General features: G+C 47.3%; 1 protein-coding gene across 7 annotated transcripts in view; it reads left to right on the plus strand.

Moving 5' to 3' along the window:
* eml1 (EMAP like 1) overlaps positions 1-16,830 on the plus strand; it is a 32,444-nt gene extending 15,614 nt beyond the window's left edge. The window contains exons 2-24 of one of the 7 annotated variants that reach the window (XM_017416988.3): positions 3,864-4,046; positions 4,176-4,229; positions 5,485-5,617; positions 7,912-8,040; positions 8,448-8,476; positions 9,308-9,334; positions 11,401-11,530; positions 11,925-12,074; positions 12,358-12,427; positions 12,507-12,617; positions 12,726-12,821; positions 12,923-13,060; positions 13,179-13,278; positions 13,514-13,665; positions 14,291-14,416; positions 14,497-14,628; positions 14,821-14,888; positions 14,991-15,079; positions 15,640-15,737; positions 15,868-15,955; positions 16,178-16,273; positions 16,355-16,485; positions 16,581-16,830. In XM_017416988.3, coding sequence (XP_017272477.1) covers positions 3,864-4,046; positions 4,176-4,229; positions 5,485-5,617; positions 7,912-8,040; positions 8,448-8,476; positions 9,308-9,334; positions 11,401-11,530; positions 11,925-12,074; positions 12,358-12,427; positions 12,507-12,617; positions 12,726-12,821; positions 12,923-13,060; positions 13,179-13,278; positions 13,514-13,665; positions 14,291-14,416; positions 14,497-14,628; positions 14,821-14,888; positions 14,991-15,079; positions 15,640-15,737; positions 15,868-15,955; positions 16,178-16,273; positions 16,355-16,485; positions 16,581-16,706 — 2,456 coding nt within the window. In that variant the 3' untranslated portion in view covers positions 16,707-16,830. Of the gene's footprint in view, positions 1-3,863; positions 4,047-4,175; positions 4,230-5,484; positions 5,618-7,911; positions 8,041-8,447; positions 8,477-9,307; positions 9,335-11,400; positions 11,531-11,924; positions 12,075-12,357; positions 12,428-12,506; positions 12,618-12,725; positions 12,822-12,922; positions 13,061-13,178; positions 13,279-13,513; positions 13,666-14,290; positions 14,417-14,496; positions 14,629-14,820; positions 14,889-14,990; positions 15,080-15,639; positions 15,738-15,867; positions 15,956-16,177; positions 16,274-16,354; positions 16,486-16,580 lie in introns of those variants that run through there. The other 6 variants (XM_037977904.1, XM_037977905.1, XM_037977906.1 and 3 more) reach the window with 6 other exon arrangements.

Genomic DNA, 16,830 nt, shown 5'->3' on the forward strand with positions numbered 1-16,830 from the left:
CGTCCCTCAGTGCTGTCTGCTCTCTCCTCTTTAATCTCCCCTCGACTTGTCTTGCAGGATTTCCGTCTCTCTGATCCATTTTTAGCCCCTTGTTGACCGAGAGGCCGTCGGGGGCAGCTTGTAATCCAGGCACCTGTTTCTCTAATCTGATTAGTTAAAACTCCACCGTCATGCAGGCTGCAGGCATCAGGACTCGTCCTTCCTCCCACAGTCCTCTTTACTGATCACCACGTGAACAGAAACTACAAATAAAGCACACAAATTACTCATTGTTGCTGCATCATTACTATACATTTTCTGGTCACTTTTCTGTGTAGATTTGTGGCATTCGACTGCCACCCTTTTCTCCCCCCATCAGTCCCACTTTCTTTCACATTTGGCATAAAAACCAGGCTGCTCCACAGCCGCACTGCAGCGTTGGCCTCCCCGGCTAAATCTATAATAATATTTCTGTCGGTGGATGCAAACCAGAACTGACTCAAGCAGAAGTTAGACGCGTCACGATCGATGGCGCTGAGCTCTTTGTGGGTTTTTTTTTTTTTAGGTGGAAACAGGAAAACTGCGACTGTTCAGAAGCTGAGCCGCCGACATAAAAGTGGCGACACGTCAACACATTCATGCGTGAACACAGACGCCTAATTTTTGTGCTTTTAATGTTGCTCATTAGGTTTAATCGCAGGTTTTCCTCATCTTTACCCCTTACTGTTCTACCTTTCTACTTTCTGTCTTTCAACTCTCTAATAGTTTTTCAGTTCCTGCACATTTTACCTCTTTGTGCCAGTTCGTTGTTTAGGATCTGGTCCAGTTATGCGTGAGCGACGCCAGATCTGTTTTTTTGTTGTTTTTTTTTTGAGAAATGGCAGCCCTAAAGGAACAGTCTGCATCAGCTGAACTCATAATGCTCTGAATGTACAGCTAAAGCAGCTGGTCGGATGTTAGGAGTGACTATAGATGTGCCAGCAGCGGCAGTGATGTCAGCCCTTTTTGTCAGCGTTGTGACAGCCTGTTTCCTGCAGCCGCTTGGGTTTTTGAGCCCTCTTTGGTGCAAACACTGGCTGTGGGTTTCTGAAACCGTCCACTGGACACAGCTCATCCTCTGAACTTTCCATTTGGTCATTTTGTCTTTAGTGCGGCTCGTCTGCTCTGCTAAGAGAAGGGGGGGGGGGACATATGCATTCATCACTTTGTTTGTCATAAAAGACGGTTTCTGATCCAGCTGCTGTTGAAGGAGCATCCTTCACGTCTTTTTTTTAAACATCTCTGAGGCGTTTGTGTCATCTCAAACATCCAGATCAGCTCAAGGCTGCCGCAGAAGATGGTTGAAACACGACTCCCTCGCGTCGCTCGGATTGTCGGTCGAAAACCTTGATTGTCGTTTTGTCCTTGTGCTCCTTCGTTGCATTGATTCTTGTGGCTGATGAGGTTGTAAAAGAGGGGTGGGGGTGGGGGGGAAGCACTTCTGCTCGCTCTCGTGTTCATTATCGATGCGGCAAATGACTCAGAAATAAGGTGAGGATGTAAACGGGGAAATGAGGTTGACTCTCTGAAGCCGAAGTGATGGACGAGCGCTCGAAGGACGCCGTCCTTCAGATGAAGGCAGAAAGATTTGTCTCAAATTGGTGACCGGGCCACATGTTGGTCAGACAATGAGACAAGATCAGAGGGAGAAAGTTGGTGGGAGTGGATGTGATTGAACTTGATGACTGACAGCGATGGAGGTTGTTAGGATGCGGTGATCCCCTGCTGTAGAGGTGGTTTCCAATCCTTTATAGGATGGATTTCTGTTTAACGAAATCCGACCTGTTGCTGGATCCTCGGCGTCTGCGCAGCAGTGACATGGCCTCGTCTGCGTTTCTCTGAACGAGCACCAAGCCTCTCTGACCTTTTCTTGGTCCGGGCTCCGCGGGGGAACTTGCCTCAGATGTCGCAGGAAGCTGCGCGTCCAACATGGCGTGTCAGACCGATCAGGGCCGTGACAGCCAGCGATTGTTCTCCAGCCAATAATGGTATCACACTGTCATCGTGTCGGTGTTGGGAGCAGACCCACAACAGATTCTGCGCTGACAATTGAAGCTTTATATTAAACAACTTTCTTTCAAATCTTAATATGAACAAGAATCGCTTCAAAGGAATCTTTCCAGGTGAGCAGAAAGCTATTTATATCCATTGTTGGTCGTATCTCTGAAGATGGTGTTGTCTTCTTTCTTAAAGACTGATCAAAAAGAGGAATAGTTAGTTGAAAATGAACTCTGCTGATGTTGTTTCACATTTAGTTTAGATTTATTTTAAACCAAATGACTCTTCATGAGATCAGCCTGAACTCTTCTCTCTCAGGAGGAGTTGGAGCGTCCGGATTAACCTGAACAACCTCCCAACGTTTCACTTTTTGAGTTAAAATAACATGTCGGCACAGCTAAAAGCTGGAAAAACACACATCCAAGTAAAGAGGAAACATCTAGCTGATTTATTTGGCTGAGGTTTGCAGCACTTTCTCCTGGATCGGTTTAAGATCAGCTCTTTCTCTCTCTCAAACTCAATCAAATCAAAACACGTGAAGCAAAAACTGAGAACTGACACGCTCATGTTTGAGGGTTTGTGACTAAAGAGGGTGAGATCTGAGAGGGTGGCTGATGAATGCAGGACAGGTGGGATGATTATTAATTGCAAACAGGTGGGAAAAGAGCTGAAAACAAGGCTGACTGAGAGAAACAGACCAGAAACCAGGTTCAAAATCACCCGAAAAACCCAACAACCATGACAAAAAACCACTAAACACCTAATTAAATATTGGCATCATGACAACATAAACAATCTTAACATCCACAGTATGGTTTTGATTCATTTATGACTGCTGTTTTTTTTTAACTTTTTGTAACAATTAGTGTCACAAGTAATGATATAATATTCACTTCTATGAGCCGTGTAAACAGTTAGTTATTAAAATTATGTTTTATGGAATAATCTAAAGAAAACAAATTCAATCATAAGACTAAAAAAATGTTTCAAAAACAGCAAAGATTTAAGAGATTCTTGCAAATTTAACTTAAACAAACAGGCAGCGGATTTTGGTCACGAATCAGATTTTCTCTCCTGGAAACAATAATTGATATTTAAAGAAGGTTATAGAAATAAATATGCATAGATTTGGTTCTACCTTAGTGGGTTGTGCATTCCTAAATGTGCTCAGTGTCAACTTTTATGTGCCATTTAGACCGAAAACAGAACATATTTTGCTATTCATAGTAATTATTTACCTTGAACTAAAAATGTCTTTAAAAGGTAGTCAGCTGCGTCAATGTTTAGTGATATTATTTCAGGGTTTTTTTCAGCGTTAGTCTCCCAGTAACTCAGTTAGTGGACTTCATTTCCTCTCTATCGGATTACGGCTGAATCCGTTTACATGAGAGCTAACATCAGGAATCCTCGAAGAAGCTCTTGTTTGCTGTTAGGACTCGTGTCAGAAGGAGGTCAGGAGCCGTTTCACGTTCTCAGGAGGCAGCGGCGCGGGGGGTGGGGGTTAAACACAAACTGCAGCTCAGCTTAATCACCCGGAGCTGCTCCTTCTAATGCATAATGCATCAGGCTGTTATTTCAGGTCCGCTGGGGGGAAACACAGCACAGATTTACATTAATATTTCATCCAAACCACTGTGACATCAAAGTCCGAACGGGGGAGTCCCCACTCCAGAGTGCGTGTGTTTTGGTTAATGAACCGGGCCCTGGTGGTCGGTGATCGGCCCGCAGCACAGTAATAATCTGTTAAACAAGTGGCGAGGACAGACAGATGATGAGAACAGGCAGGAGAGTCGCTCTCTGTGACCTTTTTGAACCCCTCCCGTGTTCTGCTTTGCCCGCCTCCTCAGATGACAGCGGGTCGGCGGCCAGCAGCATGGAGGTGACCGACCGCATCGCCTCGCTGGAGCAGCGGGTCCAGATGCAGGAGGACGAGATTCAGCTGCTCAAGTCCGCCCTGGCCGACGTGGTCCGCCGGCTGAACCTGTCCGAGGAGCAGCAGGCCGTGGGCGCCCGTAGAGGACCCACCAAAGGTAACATCCAACAGAAGTTTGATTTTTTTACAATTGACGAGGCCGAGACATGTCAAAACCTCTCTTCTGTCTCGTCTCCTCCTCACCTGGGCCCCGTGTGTTGCGAAATGCGCCGTGTGTTAAATGCAGACGCTGCTGTGATGAGAAAGTCTCCCTCAGCAGGCAACAGTGTTGAGACGCCAGGTAGGCTGACTGTAGTCTGCCTGATGTGTTCACGTGCACGTTTGAACCACCGCTCACTCTGGAAGCATCTTGCATGGTTGGTACAAGTTTCAGGCCATGAATGCAGACAGGTTTGTTAAAACCCTGAGACCTGTGAGTCAACAAAAGGGCAAAACGCTCTGTCTTTGCATCAGGAAGAGCTTTCCTCACAGTCTTCACTCCTAAATCTCGGCACATCTGTTCTGACAGCCACTTTGAAGGACCTCAGCGGATTTTCCTGCTTCTGTTTGCCACGACTCGGGGTAGAACGCCAGCAGAGGTGACGTCATAACCTGTTCCCTCTGGCAGCGTAAAATCGTTCAAGGAGCAAGCAAGCAGTGAAGCAGAAGCAGGCCGTGACTGCGAGCCGCTGCCCGTTCCGACCGTGGACGAGCCGAGGTCCACTTTCGCTCAGGAGGAAGACACACACGTTTATCTTCTTCCTTCACACACCTCAGCTTCCCCTCGCTGCTTAAAGACTACATGAGCTTTAACAGGGAGCAGGTGTGTGGAGGAAACGCCATCTATTAAATATTTACTGCTACAGATAAAGGTTTCGGTCTGCATTTGTTACTCTGTGCTCCCCTCACTGTGTGTGTGTGTGTGTGTGAGCACTTTTTGAGCTGTCAGTCCAAAGATTGGAAAAAAATTTCCCTCCAAATGGCACTTGCTACCTTAAAATAAACGAATTTGTCTTACAAGAAATTGAGTTTTTTTGCGTGTTCATCCTCCGATATGATCTTAAACGTGTTCCTGTTCAAAAACATCATTTTTTTTACATATTTCCTGCCTGCAGCACCTTTTGTGCCTGTTTTTCCTCCCCAACCCCGTCTCTCGATGGCTCTCCTCCCAAGAGGCCTAGTTAGTCAAACATGTCAAACTCTGGGTCCTCTTCTCTGTGTTTTTGTGTGTGTGCTCGCAGGATGTCAGACTAAAAGGCATGCAGATACGTTACACGGTTTCTCAGACAGGTAGAGGAGGAACAGATGTTTCAGCCACAGCTGCAGCATCTGTGGATGAATATAATCCCCTTAAAAGGAGACTTTCAGCTTGAAAACTGTAGATTTTTGCGCTGTAACGCAAAAAGCTGTAAGATACGGTAAAGATGAAGGAGGAAATTCTTTACCTTATGACTAATATATTCTCTAATTACCACGCCACCCCTCTGTACATTCATTTCACTAAACCTGACCCTGATAGAAGCTCTGGTGTTGTTTTTGTCCCCCCCCCACCTCAGCCAGGCCAATGATTGCCACTCTGCCATTACGGCCCACAGTCAACAACGGGACCGTTCTACCAAAGAAAGGCACCCTGCCCTCCCCGTCCGGATCTGGATCCAGGAAGGACGGCGGCGCAGCAGCCAACAAGAGGTGAGGACATGAAAACAACCCCCACTTTTTGTTTTGTTTTGGGCTCGATCCCAGTAGATTGTGCGGCGCTGGTTCTCTCGTCCCTCAGCGCCCCCACACAGCCAGCCCGCTTCTTTTACTTTATTTGTTTTTATCTCTTTTTTTATCTTTTCAAAAGCTGGATTTGTCAGGAGGCACGTCTCTGTTTGTCTTTGCCTCTGCGGCTTCAGCCATAACATTTCAGCCGCTTTTATCAGCTGAAGCTTTTGACATTTAGCACGGCTGATACACCCGAGAGGCAGCATTGTCAGTGCCGTGTGTGTGTGTCTGTCTGTGTGTGTGTTAAGGATTGTGAAGGCCAAGTTGTAAATCTTCCCCGCCAAATGAATAATAGCTTCTTCCCAGTTCTGGATGACATTATCATAATCAAATGAGGCCTGCAGACACCAGAGACCTGCTCCAGTCCAAACAGATGTTACCTCTTTAACTCAGGGGTTCGATTTGGGCTTCAGGCATTTTGTCCCAGAGCGAAAACAGGAAGTTCTGAATGGACGCATTTATGTAATTTGTGTTGAGACCGTTATTGTTGGGATTGTGAGTCAAAGAGTAACAATAAACGTGTTTAGGTTCATGCATTTTGTTTTGTTTCTCCTAGTTTTCCCGTCTGGCCCATCCGTTCGATAGCATTGTCTCCCTTTCGATAACACGTCCTCCCCATCTGTGGTGTTTTGACTTCTCGTACAATGCCACACGTCCTGCCTCTCGCTTCAGCTCTTTGCTCTCTGTCTCCTCTCAGGTTACTCTACCTGCCCCTCAGGTGAGAACGCGCCGAAGTTCATTACCGCTAACCATCACAGCCACCTCTTACCGAGCCCCATCTTCAGCTAACGATCCGTCGCTAAAATCGTTGTTTCTCATTGGCCTCTTTGGCCCGATGTGTGTGTGTGGCTCTCCTCCTCTACAGGGTTAGCTTTAAAGCACAGCTTGGTCACAGTCCCATTAAAGCTGCCTTCAATGCCCTGTGGCCCAATTACCGCCGTCCCACTCCTCATGGGGGAAACACATCGAGCTCCGTCCCTCGGAGGACAAACACACAGACGCTCACCGGAGCAGATGACAGTCGCTGGCCAGATTCAGGGCTTTGAAAAGGCCTTTTTTTTGCCCCCATCGGGTGGATTAGATGACTTACTGGCCGTCCAGCTTTTTGCTATGAATAGTTTGGCCTCCAGTATGCAGATTTGAACAGCTCCAGATGGAAACAAAGTAGAAACAGCACAATACATGGAAGAAAGCCATCTAAAAACGTATGTAAATCAGGACTGTGGTTGGGGGAAAACAGTGTTTAAAACAGACCACAGTCCGACCGGGCAGATGACTTTTTGTCATCCTGTTCCCTGATTTGCAGTTTTACTATTTCAAGCCATTTATTGTTTAGATGACTCCTGTTCTTTTCTTGTTTTTTGATAAAAAAAAACTTTCTAAAAAAAAAAGGCAGATCAGGCCCTAACAGGCTGCTGATCTTCTCCAAACAACCATCACAAAGTTGCAGCAGTTTGCTATTTAATCTCACTCTGGTTCCCAAGTGCGATTATTTTTACTTCCAGACGGATTTTAAAATTATATTTCAGTGGGAAAATGCCCTGGATCTGTATTCTTTTTTGGGCAAACATCTCTGGTTAAAAACAAAATCCGATGCATAAAAAGTTTTTTTTTTTACATTTTATCATCCCTGTGGCTATTTTTGGAGCAAATAATGAATGAAATTCATTAACAAAATGCTCTTTATGTTGAAAATTGAACATGCTTTTCCATTTTTACCCACATTTACCCACACATTAATACTTCAGCTCTTAGTATTTTCCCCAGGAACGCAGAAATAGGTGAAACTGGGACATTTATTGTGTCTCTACAGCTGCCTCATCAGTCCAGCGCGATGAACTTTTTCTCAGTTCGGCAGAATGTTCAGTCATACAGCATCATCTAGAGTAAAAATGAACGATAAAGTGAGGCAGACAAGTACTTTAGAGTCGCTTCTTATGAACGTCTGCAGGTTCAGATTCACCTGTTTTTACCAAATGGGGTTTAAAAATTAATTAGAGTTAGTGATGGATGAGTCTTCAGACAAACAGTGGCGTTTCAGTGACTTTATGGTTGTCAAAATGTGCTTCCTGTGAAGGCAGACGGGCAAACTGCAGCAGGTCAACACAGATTTAAGGCGTTTTCAGCCCCGTTTTAGCTCACTTCAGAGGTGGTTAACAACTAAAAGCGTGTGTGACCCTTTATGCCTCTGTTTCCTGTCCGTTTGGCCCCGGCAGCACTGTGAGGAGAACCAGCTCCAACGAACACGTGGGGACCCTCACTCGCAGGGATTCGGGCGACTCTAAGGGCAACCGGACCCGGGCCGGGTCCACCGGCAGCAGCTCCAGCAGCAAAAGGAGCGACAGGTAGTTCAGAGCAACGGCCGCCGTGATTTTCTCCCGTTCAGGAAGGCCGTTCTTGTTTGCAATCCTCTAGACCAGGGGTCTCCAATCCTGGTCCTCCAGGGCCACTATCCTGCATATTTTCCTTGTTTTCCTGCTCCAACACACCTGATTCAGTGGTTAAATCACCTCTTCATGTTCTGCAGAAGCCTGTTTATCACCAATTGATTAAAATCATGTGTGTTGGACCAAAGAAAAAAGGAAAATATGCAGGATAGTGGCCCTCGAGGACCAGGATTGGAGACCCCTGCTCTAGTCTAACAGAGCAGAAAACTCACCATTCCTAGGGGAAGAGCTGATTCTTCTTCTTTTTTTTTCCTGGATTTGGGATGCTAATTGACAGCTTGTGTGTTTACTCATTTACTTTGCAGCAAGCAGAGGGATCCAGTGTTCAACGCAGGTAAGAGTCCGCAGCTCTGTGAGTTCCCCCGCTGTGTTCCAACTCTTCGCAGACAAATCAAAAAAAAAAAAAAAAATCCAACGCTCAGTGGTTCTCTGTGTCCGCGAAGGGCCGCTCTGTGACTCTTGTCTGAGGGCGAGTTCATTCGTTAACGTTTGGGCCTGTGCGCCGCACACAGAGGACCACTCAGAGCTGGGATGCCCTGCTTTGAATGTCAGTGTCAGATGTTTCCATCATCCATGATTTCACATTTAACAAGCCGACATCCTCACAGTCCACTCCCCACCCAGCTCTTCATCCTAATGAACCTTTTCTGTACTGTTTCTAATTTGGGACGCTTAAAAATGCAAACACAGTCATTTCTTCTTGTAACAAAAGGGATTTAACACCTGTCTTGAATTGCAGCCGAAGCCTTCTGGAGTTCAAACTTTATTTTAAACACATGAGTGCATTTGTTGGAGCGTTTCCTTTCAGCCGAACCAAGCAGCTGCTGAGCAATAGAACAGAAAACAGGCAATAAAGAGAAAATGCTGAAATCCTCTGGAGTTTTCTCCTTTTATGGGGTTCTTAAATGGCACTTTTGAGTCTCCCAACTATAACAGGAATTACAATCAGTCTCAGTTTGAAACGGAGCGCTTTTCATGCATTTTAGAAAGTCAGAAAATGAGCACTGGTTGAGCTGAAGGAACATTGTGGTTTGCTACAAACCTCCCGGACAGAAGCGGCTGTTGGTTATCACCGGGGAACAGAAAGTGTGCTCACATTAAGAGGTGAGAAAGCCATGCCACGTCCTCATCCGGTGCTTGTGTGTCTCTTTGTGACCTTTACAAGGGATGCGACGTGTGACCCACTGCAAAGGTAGGCCAGCCCCCCTCGTCCCCCTACAATGACCCCCTCCCTGCCGCCAGTCTTCACAGCTCTCTGAACACAGCAAACGACCTGTTCTCGTAAGACACACGTTCACTTAACCAAAAATCTGGATTTTTGACTCTTAAGTTTAACCTAAAACTAGAGTGAGGACTGTCCAGACGGGGCCAGGAGTGGGTCGACGAGTGTGTGTGTGTGTGAGCGTTGCTTTCCCTTTTTGAATTTGTTGCAGCTGAATCAACTCCCCTCACAAGCGACCCCCCACCTAACCCGCACCGAGCGCTGTGTCCCGTTTTGCTCACGGCCTCACGTTCGCTTCTGGGAAGTCTCGTTTTTTTTTGTCGCCGCAGCGACGACACAAAATGTCTGACGCTTTGCCGCTTTGCCTTGGAGTTCCTCTGCGGGCTGATTGAGTTCATTTCCCCACAGCTGGTCTTGTCTCCCCGCCCTCAGACTGAGTATTTGCATCTCATTCAGTCTCGTTTTTGGAGATCTTCTTGGATTTTTCGTTTCGCCTGTAGTCTTCTCGCGCATGACGTGTCATCTGTTTGGTTGCAGTGCGTTTAACAAATTCACAAACCTGTCCAGAAAGCCTCAAACGTCTTCTCAAAGAGGGATTAAATGCTGAAAGTCGTACAGTCTGGATGCCTACATTTAGCTTAACAAAAATAACTTTTTTTTTACGGAACCTGTTAATTATGTTGCATTTTTTGACTTAAAAAGCTGAGAGATGTCATCTCTCTCACCTGCCAGTTAAAGAGGAAAAAAGAAGATCCATTTTTTTTAAAAACCCAAATGGCATCTAGTCTAAAGGAGGCAAAACGTCCTGCCCGCTCCGGGTGGGTTTGGAGGCGCAGGGTCACAGTCGGCATGCAGAGATTTGAAACCTGAAGTTTTGGGTTTTTGGATCTGTGGCACTCGGGCACAACTCCACGAGGTGTTCACAGCAGTTTTACATCAAACACGACTTCGTCTTAATCGTTCAGATTGTAACAAATCCAAGCAGCGTGCTCGTGATTCACACAAAGTTAGTTTGCTTCCTCCTCCTAGCCTAGTTTTCAGTTTGGTGGTTTCAGACAGTTTTCAGACATTTCATGGATCTAACTTTCTCCATCATCGCCTTCCCTGCTCTCTCTCTCTCTCTCTCTCTCTCTCTCCCCCTTCCCTCTGCGTGGTAGTCACAGTACAGATTACCCTCAGCCGCTCTGCCGAACAGACGGGACGCAGCGGCCGCCCCGCAGCCTCGGCTTTCGCAACTCCTCCAGCCGCCAAATGGCCTCGGCGAGGCTCAGAAAGCAGCCGCAGCAGGCGAGGCGGCGCCGTCAGAAAGATCCCAAACCGTGGCCTCCAGCTGAGGAGCTCGGGGAATCTGTCGCCTCCGCTTGACACTCCGAGCTACCGCAGCCCCGTCAAATCCCCCAGCCAGTACTTCCAGATTTGTTACTAGCTCAGAAAATAGGAGCACGACAGCGTAGCCGCTCCGGGTTTTCAAACCGTAGAGCCAAACTTGTGGTTTTATATCAGACGTGTGCCGTAAAATCACAGAGGCGTTTTGTCACTGAAGCATAATCCTCACTTCACCGAGAAGTTCAATCATTCAAGTTAATAATCTCACTTGGTGTATATAACGTTCTGTTTTGTTCTCTGCATGTTTTACGTTTTCGGGTTGAGATGTTTTCGCCGCTCCGTTCGTGTCTGCGTCAGAAAAACCGAGTTGTTGTTTGTTTTGTTTTGTTTTTGGGAAGCTTTTAACCAAGTGTTTTGCAGTTCACTTTGTGTCCCGTGTTGTCGGAAATGAACTAATAAAGGCGAGTTTTGCAAAAAAAAAAAAAAAAAACAAGCACCTTCTTGTCCTGGCGAGTTCTGTTCATTTTCTGCTTTCGATTGTTGTCACCAAAACCATAATCCATCACATATTCTCACCTCACTCTTCAATCCTTTAATCACGCTTGTTAATCTGAACATACTGAGTCATCTAACACCAACGATCTGTCCTAATAATGCTTCGTGTCTCACTGATGCTTTCTGTTGCCCTTTTTGTTTTTTTTTGTTTTTAGAGGAAGGTTATGTGAAAATGTACCTGAAGGGTCGTCCCGTCACCATGTTCATGCCCAAAGACCAAGTGGACAGCTACTGCCTGGAGTCCAGAGGAGAGCTGCCCAGCAACAAGCTCAAGCTGGACTGGGTGTATCCTTTTACCTGCAGCCTGAAACAGCGGAAATGAAAAAGCGGCTGTACTGCGTGTGGAAAAAGCTCAAACTCGGGCCGCGAGGAAAGGAAGCAGTGTGACGATGCCGCGGCTCAACCGCAGCCCAGAGTCAGGAATAACCTGCTGCGTGCAAGCAGTCAGCAGCTCCTCTTTGTGCTTTGTGTTTTATTTTTAAAGCCGCTTCATTTTGTGGGAAAAGGCTGTAAGGCAAATCAGATATGTGCGCTGCTTATTTTGTAGCTGAATCTACTTTAACAAGGACCTAAAGTAGTTCCCCCTTTAACCTGTTTCTGAAGCCTGAGCTGTAAAAATTGTGAAAACTTCCTTTTCTTTGTTTTTTTTTTGACTCCTTGACCCCCCAACGATGCTCAGCTACGGATACCGAGGCCGAGACTGCCGCTCCAACCTTTACCTGCTTCCCACCGGGGAGACGGTGTACTTCATCGCCTCCGTGGTCGTCCTGTTCAACGTGGACGAGCGGCTGCAGAGACACTACACCGGACACACAGACGACATCAAATGGTGAGGCCCGCGAGCGGAAAGGGTCGTGGCTTGAAAATGTTCCACTTGCAACCATTAAAGCAAGGGAAGTGAGGATGAACTGAAGCCGTTCCACTCGGAGGTCAGGAGGAGGACACTTCACCTAAAACAGGAGGAATGTGCTTTAATTTGTCTCCTGCAGACAGAGTGCAGCCTTTCATGTTGCTCATCTTTATTAAAAAAGGATGTTTTCATGTCAAAAAAGCTTCCTACTTGTTCATGTTTGGGTTTTTTTTTTTAAAATATGTATATATATCTTCACCAGCCTGGCTGTCCATCCTGATAAAATTACCATAGCAACCGGGCAGGTAGCGGGCACTTCATCCGATGGAAAAGTAAGTGCGAGCTGTTTAACGCTCTTGAACTTTGCAGCTACAAACGGTCCACCTGGCCTGACGTTTTTTTCCCTGACAGCAGCTGGCTCCCCACGTTCGTGTCTGGGACTCGGTCAGCCTCAACACCCTCCACGTTCTGGGCGCGGGCTTCTTCGACCGAGGACTCGTCTGCCTGGCTTTCTCCAAGTCGGTACGGGAACCACCGGCGGCTCGTTTTGGGAGAGCCCTTCGGCTCTTCTTCTCTTCTGGTCTCCTGACGCGCTCTGTCGCTCTCTTCTCCTGTTTTCTGTGATGTTAGAACGGAGGAAACACTCTCTGCGTCGTAGACGACTCCAACGACCACGTCCTTTCCGTCTGGGACTGGCAGAGAGAGGACAGGCTGGCTGAAGCGAAGGTCGGCGTGTTTTCAAAGCGCACGGTTTGAATCGCTGTTCCTCTGCTGAGGCTGAACTCTGCTGAGGCTGAACTCTGCTTTGTGCGTTCCCCCCCGCCCAGTGCTCCAACGAGTCGGTGTTCGCCGCAGACTTTCACCCAACTGACAGCAACGTCATCGTGACTTGTGGCAAGTCCCATCTTTACTTCTGGACGCTGGAGAAAGGAGGCACGTTGGCGAAGAAGCAAGGACTGTTCGAGGTAAAAAAAAAAAAAAAAAAAAAAAAATTGGATTTCTCACGTCTCATGAAGCGCTTGAGTTTGATTTGAAGGCGTACGGCCTGTAGCGATCTTTATGTTTTTGTTGTGTTCGTTGCAGAAACAAGAGAAGCCCAAGTTCGTGCTGTGTGTGAACTTCGCAGAGAATGGAGACACCATCACCGGGGACTCGAGCGGAAACATCCTGGTGTGGGGGAAAGGTAACTGGAAGCCGTCTCGGCGAGTTTTAAAGGCGCACAAGTGCAAAACCAGAGAAAGTGAGTCGGCTCCCGGTGGAGGAGCTGCATCTGGTGTGAACTTTAATGGAAGAAGTCCACTTCTTACCCTCAGATCCCACATCTCTCTCTGCGTGTTTTATCTATTGATTACGCTTCTGTCCGTCCGCCTTCCTGTCCGTTAATCGGTCGCCCACCCTCATCAATCTCTGTCACACAGGCACTAATCGCATCGGCCACGCCATCCAAGGAGCCCACGAGGGCAGCATCTTTGCGGTGTGCATGCTGCGGAACGGCACGCTGGTGTCCGGGGGGAAGGACCGCAGGCTCGTTTCCTGGGACGGCAGCTACCAGCAGATCCAAACGGTGGAGGTCGGAAACCAGAATCCTGTTTTTTTTTTGTTTTGTTTTTTCTCAAAACGTACGCATGAATCAAACACGATCCAAAGGACAAGCTGCCGTTAGAGCTCCTGTTAGAAAGTCGCCGAGGTCGTTTAGTTTCTGCTGAACACAAGGATGGATTTATTATGGCGGTGGATTTATTATGGTTTGGGGCTGCATCTCGAAAACAGAGACTGTTGAGTTTTTTTTTTTTTTTTAAATAATTCAGCATCAAAATCAAGACAGCTCTGAGAAAACGTGAAGTCATCTATCCCAAAACTGAAACAGAACTAAGAAAAATACCTTTTTAGTTTGTTAATAGTAACTTTTCTTTGCAGTTACAGCATTCAAGTAAATGTAGATTTTCAAATTGTAATAAAAATGGCGACCATTTGACCTCACTGTTTCAAACAAATGTTGAACTTTATGTCCTGTTCTTTCTTTTTAATGAACTCCTGGATGTATTGAGCCAGAAGTCCCACCATGACGGGCGTTTTGTAGAAGCTTTGTGTCCTCAGTGAGCTCAGTTTTTGCAGCATTGCGTTGCGGACACGACTCCATGCGGAGAAAGGCTAGGCGGCCCGGCGTGCGGTAAATGTTGGCCCTTTCTCTGCAGGTGCCTGAAGCGTTTGGTCCCATCCGGACCATCGCAGAGGGGCGAGGGGAGACGGTGCTCATCGGGACCACCAAGAACTTTGTCCTGCTGGGCAGCTTGGACGGAGAGTTCGTCCCTATTACACAGGTGGAGGTCGCTTCATCCGCCGTGCTTTATAGGATTGTTCTTGTTGTTTGTTTAAATTAAAAAAAAATCCTCCTCTCCAGGGTCACACCGATGAGTTGTGGGGTCTGGCCGTCCATCCCTGGAAGTCTCAGTTCCTGACCTGTGGATATGACAGGCAGGTCTGTCTGTGGGACTCCAGCACCCATCAGCTCATCTGGACTAAAAGTTTGGAAGTAGGTCGGACCAACACCGCCCCCTGGGGTCAGTCGGGGGAAATTACAAGCCGTGAATTGGCCTCTAAAGGACGATTATCGCCCTTGAGAATATGTAGGACCGTGCAATGACATTCAGTTAAACGAGGAATCTGAAAACATGCTTCTGAATAAAGTGTATGTTTTTTTTTTTTTCTCATTTTTGAAAAACAGGATACAGCCCAGTCGGCAGGTTTCCACCCGTCGGGAGCCGTGGTTGCCATAGGAACCCAAACTGGCAGGTACAGATGCATCCACTGGCCGCTTAGGTTGAAAATGTAGTTTTAAAAGGTCTGCCTTAACTCGAAGCCGGCACAAAGCTAACTGCGCCTCTGATCCTGCAGGTGGCAGGTGCTGGACACTGATTCCAAGGATTTGGTCACCGTGCACACGGACGGGAACGAGCAGCTGTCCGTAATGCGCTACGGGCCAGGTATGTTGTCTTCGTCCTGACTTAGTGTCTGCAGCCCGGGAGCAGGGCTCGAAGGATGGCGTCCTGGTTTGATGATCGGACGTGTTTAAATGTGTTAAAGCGTGGCACAGCTTCTGGCTGAAATGTGCAGAGATGTGTTGAAAGACTAGACCTGACCTGAGTCATCATGTGACAATCTGCCACAATATTATGGCGAAGTGAAGAGCGTTACTCATCTGGTTACAATGAGGTGCTTCCAGGCGTTTGCACGGATGCCACAGTAGGAGCTTTAAAACAAAAAAGAAAAAAAAGAGCAGTTCCAGGAAAAGGATCAACAATGATGAGATCTGATGGCTTCTGTGGGAAGCTAATCTGATCCCCGGTGACCTTATCCTTTAATTCTCAGAGCCTGAGGGTCGGTTCGTGAAGTCCTGACATCTGAAACTCCCAGGACTCTCCCTCCTCTTTGTTTCTATCCCCACAGGAGAAAACAATATTAGGCAGGTGGACAGCTTGTTGTTTCCTCTGGAGAATGAGTCAAAATGTGCTTTTTTTTTTCCTGTATTCTGTCCTCTCTTCAGATGGCAACTTCCTGGCTATCGGTTCCCACGACAACTACATCTACATCTACGCCGTGGCGGAGAACGGGAGGAAATACAGTCGAGTTGGGAAGTGTTCGGTGAGCGCCCGTGTTTGTCCTGTCTGCTCTGCCTCGCAGTCGCACACCTCTTCTGATTCGTTCTAGGATCGTATTTATGTTGTTGTTTTTTTGATCTTCCACACTGAAACCAGTCCTTATTTCTCATCAGGGTCATTCCAGTTTCATCACCCACCTGGACTGGTCAGTGGACTCCCAGTACCTGGTGTCAAACTCAGGCGACTATGAGATACTGTACTGTAAGTACAACCGTCACTGTGACGTTACGGACTCGAACACGGGCCACATCGCTCAGATCGCCTTTTTCACCTTCGGTTGGTGGGCAGTAATAATAATTCCTGAAATGCTGCAGCAAACAGGATTTTATGTCCCATAAGAAACATTTTATGAAATGTATATTTGGCATCTTTTGACCCTTTTTCCAAGTTCCTCAGTGTTGATTTGTTTGCTCTCCTCTCCAGGGATCCCGTCGGTGTGTAAGCAGGTGGTCAGCGCGGAGACCACCAGGGACATCGACTGGGCCACCTACACTTGCACTTTGGGCTTCCAGGCGTTCGGTAAGTGAAGCCAGCGGCTCGCTTCCTCTCGCGCCCTCGGGCGTGTCCGGTGCTCACGCGGTCCTCTCGGCTCGTTCCCAGGGCTGTGGCCCGACGGGTCAGACGGTACGGACATCAACGCGGCGTGCAGGTCCAACGGCAGGAGCCTCCTGGCCACCGGGGACGACTTCGGGAAGGTCCATCTCTTCTCGTACCCCTGCTCGCAGTTCAGGGTAAAAAAAAAACAATTTACAATCAACTCATTTCGGTTTTCGTGTCGATTTTTTTTTTTTTTTTTAAAGTTTGTCTTTTTACACGTCTCTTCCAGGCTCCCGGCCACGTTTACGGCGGCCACAGCAGCCACGTGACCAATGTGACCTTCCTGTTTGACGACAGCTACCTGGTGTCGACTGGCGGGAAGGACATGAGCATCGTGCAGTGGAGGATAGTCTGACGGGCGCCGGGCAGACAGCAGAACCAAACTGTACTGAACCGAAACCAAACTTAGACGGACTGAGAGGAGAGGCCGAGGGTTCTGCTCACAATCCCACCTTTTTTTTTTTTTTTTTTTCACACTA

Source organism: Kryptolebias marmoratus, linkage group LG10 (genome assembly GCF_001649575.2).
Source record: "Kryptolebias marmoratus isolate JLee-2015 linkage group LG10, ASM164957v2, whole genome shotgun sequence".
In the NCBI taxonomy this organism is placed as follows: Eukaryota; Metazoa; Chordata; class Actinopteri; order Cyprinodontiformes; family Rivulidae; genus Kryptolebias; species Kryptolebias marmoratus.